The 10,892-nt window shown below is 40.0% G+C and overlaps 2 protein-coding genes across 2 annotated transcripts in view; both read left to right on the top strand.

The window, feature by feature from the left end:
• The first annotated feature begins 296 nt into the window (after positions 1 to 296).
• LOC119421382 (2',3'-cyclic nucleotide 3' phosphodiesterase) lies at positions 297 to 4,014 on the top strand. Its single transcript, XM_037688749.1, has 4 exons — positions 297 to 392; positions 1,532 to 2,875; positions 2,954 to 3,081; positions 3,186 to 4,014. The coding sequence occupies exons 2-4, from the start codon at positions 1,564 to 1,566 to the stop codon at positions 3,636 to 3,638; spliced, it is 1,893 nt and encodes a 630-aa protein (XP_037544677.1). The 5' UTR covers positions 297 to 392; positions 1,532 to 1,563; the 3' UTR covers positions 3,639 to 4,014.
• Positions 4,015 to 7,124: 3,110 nt separating this feature from the next.
• aclya (ATP citrate lyase a) overlaps positions 7,125 to 10,892 on the top strand; it is a 29,807-nt gene continuing 26,039 nt past the window's right edge. The window contains exon 1 of the mRNA XM_037689265.1: positions 7,125 to 7,162. The gene's annotated coding sequence lies outside the window, so the exon portion shown is untranslated. The remainder of the gene's footprint in view (positions 7,163 to 10,892) is intronic.

The raw sequence follows: 10,892 nt of genomic DNA, 5'->3' as shown, positions 1-10,892 counted from the left end.
TGTATGTCTGTATAAATAGTAGCTTGTTTTTTCTCAAGTTTTAAAACACTAGCTATAAAAGCTACTAGTTAGTTAAAAAATGGTTAGCTCAAATTTAAAATTAACTAAAGTTTAGCAAAGATGGAAAAAAAAATACATGAATATCTGTCACGCAAACGTTGAATCGGTGTTTCCATATTAACATTAATAAGGGCTAAAAAAAAAAAAAAAAACTTATTTCCGCTCACTTCCGGTTTTCAGGGGCGTGTCTATAGCCACGCCCAGTTGCGCGCTCCCGGGAGTTTCCGTTTCTTTTTCTTCGGCGGGTGTCAGTGTGAGTTCAGCACTGCGGCGTCATTGTGCTCGGAGGGAATCGCGCGGTCAGCAGCTCCCTCGGCTTCTCGGCGGACTCGGTAAGCTGACATGTTTCGCGAAGCTTGTTCAGACGCTTTGTCACGAGCCCTGCCTCGTGTTTTAGTCCAGTTCTGTGTTGAACTTCAGCGCTTTCCGCGTGAACTTGTGAAAGGCATGATGGCGGTGCGGCTCTGCTGCAGCCCCCGGGCTTTAATTGTTTCTGTCTGCTCCGCGCCACTCCCCGCCGGACGAGTGCTAACGTCTCCTTTTGTCTTATTCCACCAGAACACTCCACTTTAACATATTTGACGCTCAATTTAAAAAAAATAAATAAAGTAATGTAGATATAAGCTCCCAGTTTTTTTAATTTAAAACAAAGAGGCGACTATCGCCATTTTTTTGTTGAACAAATCAGCGACACTAGTGTTAATAATTACACCAATTGTTCAACTTCACACTAGTTTCAGCTGCTGTTTTTATTAGTTTGGTAAATTTCAGTTTCATAGTTAAGTTGTGACTTGGTTGCAACACTTCCTCTTTTTTTTTTTTTTTTTACTGAAATTTATTTCCCCTATTTGTTAATAAATCAGCGTTTGGCGTCTAAAATGTCGCATTTAACCCATGAAGGTTGCTAGTTTTTAAATTTTTTATTTAAGTTTTAATTTTTGTCAACTCCTCATTTTATCTCGTTTTATATGAATGTTTCTCAGTTTATCACCATACAAGGTTACAATTAAGCCCGTCTCGTTATTATACCAAGAGATTATTGTCCCACTTTTAAATGTAATTTTGAATAAAATACATTTTGCTTCCAACTTGTGCAGAGTTGCAAAAACTTCCATTGAACCAAAATCGTTGCTTAAACTTGGATACAATGTCTTAAATCCTACACATTCATAATGCCTTGGAAATGTATATTTTTATATACACAATCAATTAATTTCCTAATTGTCTGCATAAACTTGGATGTTGAGTAACTTCCTATTTGAGACTTTGACCACAATCCAGATGGCCTTTTATTTTTAGCTACTGAAAGTGCTTACACTTTTGTCTTTGTATAAAGAACTGACTAAACAACTATTTAGTCAAATTTTATGTAGCAATGTTAAAACATAGCTCCTTCTCCGGGACGATTAATTTGATAATTCCAGTCATTTCTGGTCTAATTATTATTTTGTTGTTTAATTGTCTACTTAAGGTGGTGTGTAAGTTTGGACTTTAAAACCAGGCATGGATGCAGAGAAGAGTGAAGTATCAGAAACTCTAAAGCAGGAGGAGGTAAAGGTGGACTCGGCAGAGCCTGAGAATCCTCCAGCTGTCGTGGAAGAGGCCGAGCTGCAGGAGGTGAGCGGTCAGGCTGCGGAGGGGGTAAGCACAAAAATGGAAGAGCCAGTGGTGACGGCTGAAGACCAATCAAACAAGGAGCCAGAGCCCAGTGCGGTGGCACCACCAGAATCTGCCGAGTCACCAAAAAAGGTTTCCGACCCAGTTGCTAATTTAGACGCACAACCAGAAAGCACTGAACCTGTGCCAGAGAATGAGCCAGAGCCTGTACAGACACACCAGGCAGAGGGTGCCCCTGAACCAGAGAAAGCAGCAGAACTGGTTCCAGAAGCTGCACCAGAGGAGAAGCCGTTGCCTGTGCCAGCCATGGAGGAGCATTCAGCTGAAACCAAGCCGCCGATCCTGGAGGAGAAGGCATCGGAGCAAGCGAAGGCCGAGGGTGAACTGCACACTCCAACTGAAGCCGAGACTGTAAAACGGGAAGCGGTGCAACCTGTGCAGGAGAAAGTTGTTTCCCCAGAGAAGCCAGTAGAAGCGGCAACGGTGAAGGAATCGTCAGCTGAACTTGGAAGTGGAGAACCCGCCAAGGATCAGAAAGGAGATCAGTCTGAGTCCGAGCAGAAAGATTCTGAGCCTCCAAGGGAAGGAAACGTGCTCCCTGCTTCTGGCTCTCTGTCTTTTGCCATTTTAGAACAAGAAGACGCCAAAGATGCCCTGAGGACCTCCCGCACCCTCGTAGTCCTCAGAGGCCTTCCAGGAAGTGGTAAGAGCTTCTTGGCGCGTGCCATCGCAGACGCCTACAAAGACCAGTGTTCTCTCTTCTGCGCTGACGACCATGGTATAAAACCAGAAAATCCAAAGGCATCTGCTGATGGGTACAAAGCTCTAGATGCCGCCATCGTAGCCCGCTGCAGTGAAGGGACGACCTCTGTCCTGGTAGTCGTGGATGACACCAACCACACCCACGACCGGCTGGCTTGCCTGGGGGAGATTGCCAAGGAGCACAATCTTATCACCCTCTTCTTGGAGCCACAAACTGAGTGGAGCCGAGACTTGACTCAGCTGAAAAAGAAGAGCGGCCGGGGACTGGAGGAGGCCCAGCTGGAAGCAATGAAAGGTCCACTTGAAGAAACGTCCCTTCCTCTCTTCTTCGGCTGGTTTCTCTTACCGTCGGTGCAGGAAAAGGTTAAGTGCACAGCCATGGACTTCCTGAAAATGTTGGACACTTTGGATGAATTCAAGAACCACCTGGCTGACTGTGAGTGTCACTCCAAACAGATTTCTGTTGGTCAAATAAAATGTTTTCATGTTCTAAGGTTGGGCTTGTCTTGATTAGTCACAGGGAAAGCTGAGAAAGAGGTGGACCTGGAGCAGTACTTTGATGCCAAGCAAAGCCTCCATTGCACTACAAAATTCTGCAACTATGGAAAAGCTAATGGTGCCAAAGAGTACGCAGAGAATTCAGTAAGAGACTAAATGCCGAGTCTGCATTACTTTCCTGTTATTTCTCTTAAAGATTGAAAATTTGTATATTTCAATTTTAATTTCATTTTTTCTTCACGTTCTAGGCGGTTCTCGGGTCTTACGGTTCTGTGCTCGAGTTGTCCCTGATCGCTCTCTTCATCACTCCTCGCACCGTTGGTGCCAGGGTGTCCCTCACCGAGGAGCAGCTTCGGCTTTGGCCGGCCGACGGCGAGAAGGAAGTGGAGTCCGTCGTCCCCGAAGCCGCCTCTCTGCCTCCTGGAAGCCGCGCCCACGTTACTCTAGGCTGCGCCGAGGGCGTCGAGTCCGTTCAGACGGGCGTAGATCTGCTCCAAATCCTGGCCCTGCAGCAAGCGGAAGCGGTGAAGGAGATGGAGCTGGGCTCGCTGAGGTATTACGGCGAAGGAAGGTGGCTGCTGGATCTGAAGGAGCCCATCGGAGCCCGGTCGTGCTTCTCCAGCTTCTACGGACCCAAGGAGGTCAAGCCAACCAAAAAGGAGCACGAGAAGAAAAAGAAGCACAAATGTGCCATTCTGTAGATCCGCATGTGACGTGTGGTGCATTAAAGCTTAGGCTTTTCTCCAAGGTTTGTGTGTTTGTGCAGCGTTTAGGGTTTCAGTTATAGCCAGCCTAAATCCACAAGCGGTGTGCCTTTTTAACATTAATTTGCACCACAACCTAAGATGCCTTTGAGTTGTCAGTATGGTTCGGTTCTGTTCTCAGTAAAAGTTGCATGAGGTGCCAAATTTTTTTTATTTTTTTTGCGTTCCATAACCTACAGTTCCATTCATCTAAAACTTGTACTCCATCTTCTGCACAGACGTGTTTCTCAGTGTTCAGTGAAACTAGGTACTTCTACTGCATGCATTCCTGTTTAACTATAACGCATAACTAATCTGCAAAATGTGTCTCTGTGCAACAGTTTCTCCTGTCGGGTTTACTTCTCCAGTTCTGACCAGTCCATGTTTAGGAGGTGATGGCGTGTGGGCCCAAGTTCTGTTAGAATGAATGTCATTTGTAGAGATCCTTCCTTGGTGACTCTCTGCCTCGTGCATAGATCAAGAGGGAGAATGCTGAATATTTTGGCATTTGTTTTTGAAGCTTGCACTTAGTACTTATGAAATGCTGTGAATCTATAATTCCATGTTTTGCAATCTTTTTTTTTTTTTTTTTTACTGCGTAATCCTTTAAAGAGTACCATGTTTGTATCTCGTAGCTGTAATTTTTGTACTACTTACTGTAGCTCATAAGAATCACTATTTTTGCACTCGTTTGTACACTTGATAAAAATAAAATGCTTTTGCGCCATTAATCTGCTTTTTGTGCCTTTCTTTTTTTTTTTTTTTTTTATCTGCACGGTTTGGTTGTTTACATGTGCGTGTTAAAATTAGAATATCATTAATGTCAAATCATTTCAGAAAGTGAAACATTTATTGGATTCATTACACAAAGTTAAATATTTCAAGCCTTTATTGCTTTTAATTTTGATGATTATGGATTACAAATAACGAAAAAACAAAATTCAGTGTCAAAAAATATTAACAGGTTCAATATTAAGGTGGGGTGATCAGCTGATCAACTCCCAGACACGAGCTACTGGTTTTAAATGTCGTTCCTCAAGTAGAGCCACTCCTGAACCAGAGATGTCAGTATCTTACCTGGCCCAGGAGAAGAACTGGACTTGCTCAGTGATCCAAGTACATGTTCATGTCATTTGTAAATCAAGGTCCCAGAAACCACGTTGCTTAAAGTCCAGACTGAAGCTTCAACAGTCGGTGATGGTTTGGGTCCGTGTCCACGGTGTTTTCTGAAATCCTGAGTCAACGCAGCATCCATCAGGACATTTTAGAGACGTCATGCTTCTTTCTGCTGAAAACCTTTATGGAGATGCTGAGTTCATGTTCCAGCAGGACTTGGCACCTGCCCACATCGCCAAAGGTCTGTGGAATATTTGATTTGTTTTTTTGGGGTTTTTTTGAGTCACTGGATTTTAGTTTTTATATTTGTAAGCCAGAATCATCAAAAGTATAATGAATAAAGGCTTGAAATATTTCACTCTGTGTAATGAATCTATAACGAGTCTTTCTGAAATAGTAAAAGAACATTTTCACAATATTCTCATGTTTTTAGATGCACTGCTCAAATCATGCACTTGTAATTGACACAAAGAACCTGCAGGTGGCCCTGTCAGATTGGTGCTGTGGGAAAGACATTTTTCAGATTGAATCCAGAACCTTCCTTCAGTTGATGTGCATCTTCATCTTAAGCATCTTATACAGTCGTATATTTGGGGTGTTCCCTCTTTAGGGGTCGCCACAGCGAGTCATCGTACTCCAACTACCTCCACGTCCTCTCTAACTGCATCCATATATCTGTCTTTTTCCTGCAGCTGCATTTCTAACATCCACTGTCCCTCCTCTGGACATGTCCAAACCATCTCAGTGTGTCCTCTCTAACTTTATCTCCCATGTTCAACCTGTGCTGTACCTCTGAGGAGCTCATTCCTGATCTTCTCCATCCCACTCCTAAGGAGGACGTGGACAAAAAGACAGGAGACAAAACTGCGAGTAGCAGAAATGAAGATGTTCTGCTACTTCCAGTTCTGTCTCCTGTCTTTTTGTCCGTGTCTCTGTCTCCAGACCATACAACAGAGCTGGTCTCACCACTGTCTTGTAAACTTTTCCTTTGACCTTTGCTGACACCCTTTTGTCACAAATCACTCCTGAAACTTTTCTCCATCACTCCATCCTGCCTGGACTCTCTTTTTCACCTCTTTACGACACTCCCCGTGTTCCTGGACAGTGGACCTTAAGTATTTGAAGTCCTGCACCTTTGTGACCTCTGCTCCTTGTAGCCTCACTGTTCCACCTGTCTCCATCTCATTCGCACACATACTCCGTCTTACTACGGCTGAATTTTGTTCCTTAAACACAATCGTAGATCTAATGTGCACATTTTGTCTTGATGTCCCATCAGCTCGTCTTTACGTCATTATGTGGCACAGGTCATGCTGTGTAAACCAGTTTTTCCAGTGACAAAACAAGGGTTTGTCTGCTCAGTTTAGATGCTCAGAAATGCATCTCAAAAATAAACAATTTCAAGTTTGTGCTTTTTAAATCTATGTGTTTTATCATATTAGGTGGACCAGACACAAACGTGACATGCTTCTTGGCATTTGAGAAGCTAAAACGTTTGCTTCCTGCAGTCTTCCTCCTTTTTACAAATTGCAATTGCAAAATGAGAAAAATCAATTGAACTTAGCTATTTTTAGGCCACAAATAGTGTTTGGTGCCCTGGAACGACATAAGATCATCTAAGGGTTCAGATGTTGCCTCATTGTAAGCTGCTGGCTGCTATTTGTGAATTTCCTTTGTATTTTGTGTTTTATTCATGTGTGGTATTATACAAATAATAAAAGCATTAAATGGGATTTTTTATTATTTTTTATTTTTTACAATTAAATGTACATAATTGTTTCTACAGCAGTGGTAAGTCAAACTTTTAATAGACAGGGTTGACCAAAGTGCTGTACATCTAAAAGGTTCAGAATATGCAAATGAAAGAGACAATAAAAAAAACAATAATGAAATATGTTTATAATAAAGCAGTAAGTGTCCTAAATCAGGTTAGTTTAAATACCAAATAATAAACAAGTTCATGAGAAACACCAAGTTTAATGTTGGTGACTTCCCGCTAAACAAGCAAGTATAATAAACTGAATTTAATATAAACATTCAAGGTAATTTAAACCATGTCGATAAAAATCACGTAAGACTATAACAACCCACGTGAGAACACGTTTTTAAATCTTATCTTGAGTGTCAAAAGTCTGACTTGTTTTGCGAAATGTTTGCGCCGTTATGAAATTTCCTACAGTTCATGAATGCAGCAGAGTGGTTCGCGGATGGAAGCAGCCAATCAGAGGCCGGGAAACATCAGCCTGCGGGTCAGCAGATGGACGCGCGAGACAAAACTCACCGGAAGCCTCGTTTTCTCAGGCAGAGGATCAACCGAGGACATCCCCACGGACTCCAGCTACAGCTTTAACTTACACAGAAACAAGGTAAAACAAACAGTTTATTGAACTTTATTATTTTTGATAAAAGATGTCAAACAAGCTGAACCTGCCACGCAGTAATTATAGACTTTTGGGCAATTACGTTCAATATGTTTATTTTAAAGCTGCGTTTTAATGTAATTGAACGAGTTTGCTAAACCCTCCTTAAAGCGGAGTCATAATGTTTTTGCCCGTGTCTGTCTGTTAGCAAAATATCGCACGAACAGCTGGACAGATTTTTTTAATGAAAGCTTCAAGAAGTAATCAATGGATGCTTTTCTACAACTGATTAACTTTTGGAACCAGCCCAATTCAAGATGGCCGCCACAGGCAACACATCTTAGAAAACAGAAATGGGCACAGTTTGGTCAGAGTTACAGATGTTGTGCTATACTTTGGTGTGGTAGTAGCTGAGCATACTTCACAATACTCTATGCTTTTCATTGCATAGGACCTTTGGTTAAATAATAATAATAATAAACATTAGCATTAACGGTTAAGAGTCAACCTTGTTAGTAACATATCTCTGACTAGATCTAAATGAAACATAAAAATATATATAATTGGATGTACCTCTTCATCAGTTCGTTTTAAGATGGCTGCCACAGCTGTATCAACAGAGCTGGCCATCACCCTGTCAGTTGTACAGATGTTGAGCTACAATCTGAGTCGTTCACAACACATGCTCTGAGCATGGTTTGACCAAAATGGCTACAACTCCAATATATGTTAATAAGACGACGTTAGTCTAAATTTCTGAATTGAAAGGCGGCGGGCGATATGCATTCTTTCACGGAAAGCTAGGCCTTTCAGCGTGTTGGTGATGTTTGACCCCTCTTGACAGGTCAGTTGCTCAGAAAAGTGAGATGATAGATGAAACCTGAAGGAGTTTGGGATCATTAAACCGCTCCTGCTCGGCCCTGAAGCGGTTCTGCGGTGACTCAGGAGCAACAACGGTGATCGATAGTGAAAGCGCTCCGTGCTTTCCCTTCGATCCATTTAGGAAATGACTGCCAGAGCCGCAGCGGACACTGTCGGAGGCAGCGTCGGGGCTTTCAGCTTAATGAAAGTTACAGAGATAGACGGCAGGTGCTCCATCTCTGCAAGAGTACAACACGGTGACTGCTGAGGTGGTAATTAGTGAAACTGTAACATATTGTGTCCCGTTTTAAACAATGTTTGCTCCTTAAAACTGCTGTCCAGTGAACATGTTCCTCAGAGGTTGTTGAGCATGTTGTTCAAGTCAGATTGATGTTTTCTTGTTGAATAAAAACTGATGCAGAAGCATAAACCCCTCCCAATGACTGATAGATCAGCAAACTGCTGTTTTGAAGAGTTCTTCTTTTTGATTATAAAAGATAAAAAATATCTTTTTAGATCAATTTCCTGTTATTTATTTTATATTTTTTATATATAAATTCAGTCAATTACACCAAAGAATGCTCCTTATTCCATGGAGCCCAAAAGCTTATTACTTGAAACCAGAAGAATTTGCATTTTTCAGGAAAATACAGCGTGATCCTTGAATGTTCGCTAAATATTGTTAAAGAAGCTAAAGTTCAACTGAACAGCAGCGAAAATTTGCAAACGTTCACTTTTAGAGTTGGTAATTAGATAAAAAATGCACCCACAGCTAATCATAGACAACAGCTAAAATCAGCAAAACTGTAGCTAGAATTTAAAATCAACAAGACATAGCTAACAGCTAAAAATAGTCAAACAATTGCTTAAACTAAAAGTAGCAATGCAGTAGCTAAAAGCTAAAATTACTAAAACTGTTGGTACTAGCTGAAACTAGTAAAACAGTAGCTAAAAGATAAAATATGCAAAACTTTTGCTAAATGCTAAAATTTGCAATACAATAGTTAAAAGCTAAATGAGCAAAATTGTTGATTAAAGCTAAATTTAGCAAAACCATAGCTAAAGGCAAAATTAAGAAAATTGTAACTAGAAGCTTGAATCATCATTCAACATCAAAACTTTGGCTAAAATCAGCAAAGCCTTCTCTAAAAGCTAAAATCAGCAATATTTTTTGCTAAAGGTTAAAATCAGTAAGTCAAAGTCAAATTTATATAAAAAGCACATTTAAAAGCAGCTGCTGTTACCGAAGTGCTTACCAATAGAATCAATGGCAGCAATTAAAGAAAAAAATAACAAAATGTAATTAAAAGCATCAAAAGAAAAACATAAAAACACAAAACACTGAAATGCTAAATCAGATCACACTGTGTTAGAAGTCAGTGAAAGCACGTGCGTTTTTAAAAGAGATTTAAAAACAGGAAGTGAAGTAAAATCATCCCTAATGCTAGAATTATTAATACAATAGCTGAAAGCTAAAATTAGCAACACAGTACTTTAAAGTCAAATTAGCAAATCTTTAGCCAAAAGCTAAAGTCGGCAAAACATTGGCTAAAAGTTAAAATCAACTAAACCTTTAATAGCTAAAATTTGCAACATCTAAATTATCTAAACTGTATCTCATAGCTAAACTTAAAACATTAGGTAATACCTAAAATCACAAACAATTGAGCTAAAAGCTAAAATCAGCCAAAGTGTAGTTGAAATCTAAAGATGGAGTAAAATAAGACAAAACCAAAGTCAGTGTGCTGAAGCAGATTAAATAAAAAACAGTTTTTGAAGAAAATGAAGAGATCTCAGCGTATTTTTATGGACAAATGTTTTTGTAAATAAATGTAATAATTTTGAAAAGTCTAAAAGTTACAACAATGAACGTTTCAACGTATGATTAAAATAACACAACGTATGCAGAAGAAGTGAATATTTTAAAAGGTGCAAAGAAAACAGGAACGTTTCGAACAAAATGGCAAGAAAAAAAAAAAGAACTGGTTTAATTTGGTATTTTTGTCCTGAAAGTAAATAGTTGCTGTTAATAATAGTTAAATCATTAAAAAACAATTACATTTACATTAAAAAAAATACTTTTATAAACCACAGATACAATTTGATTCCTAAAAAGATTAATTTATATGTTTATAAGTGACTAAACTGACGTTAGTTATGTGCAACATTATGGTGCATCATGGAGAAAAGTAACTAAAAGTAACTAATTAGTGTTTGTAAAGTTTCATGTGCTGTTCGAAGCGGTGAGTGTCGGAGAGAAACACGTGGCCCAAGTGTAAAGGTCACAGCTCCAACCCTTGAGCTGTAAAATTTATAGATGCTATCAATGGTTATTGAATTTCCTTCTTTTACTTTCACCACTAACTGTACTCAAGGAAAGTGTGTTGCTTAATCGCTGTGTTTTTATTGTTTATGACGATAAAACGTTTGCTGAGTGGAGGTTTGTGGTGTCGGGTCTGAGGACGAAGTCACTAAAGCTGGATTCAGGATGACACAAATGAGAAGTGACATTACATCAGGATAGAGGACAAGAACCTCTGACTTATTTAAACGAGTCCGTCCTCATGTTTAATGGGATAAAGACATGTGCTCTTAGTTCAAATGCTGGAACCAGCAATGTATCGGCGTCAAATGGTGAAGTGGAGTTTAGTGTTGCAAGCTGCTCAGATTCATTTATAAAACTGCAGATTGATGGCAGAGTTCTGATCAAGGTCAACACATTATAGGTCATATAAAAATGTTTCTTTTTGAGAGACGCTGTCTCACATGTGCATCCATCCATCCATCCATCCATCCATCCATCTATCTATCTATCTATCTATCTATCTATCTATCTATCTATCTATCTATCTATCTATCTATCTATCTATCTATC

Source organism: Nematolebias whitei, chromosome 15, assembly GCF_014905685.2.
Source record: "Nematolebias whitei isolate Nwh7 chromosome 15, NemWhi1, whole genome shotgun sequence".
Classification (NCBI taxonomy): Eukaryota; Metazoa; Chordata; class Actinopteri; order Cyprinodontiformes; family Rivulidae; genus Nematolebias; species Nematolebias whitei.
This window is presented reverse-complemented; position numbering and strand designations above follow the sequence as displayed.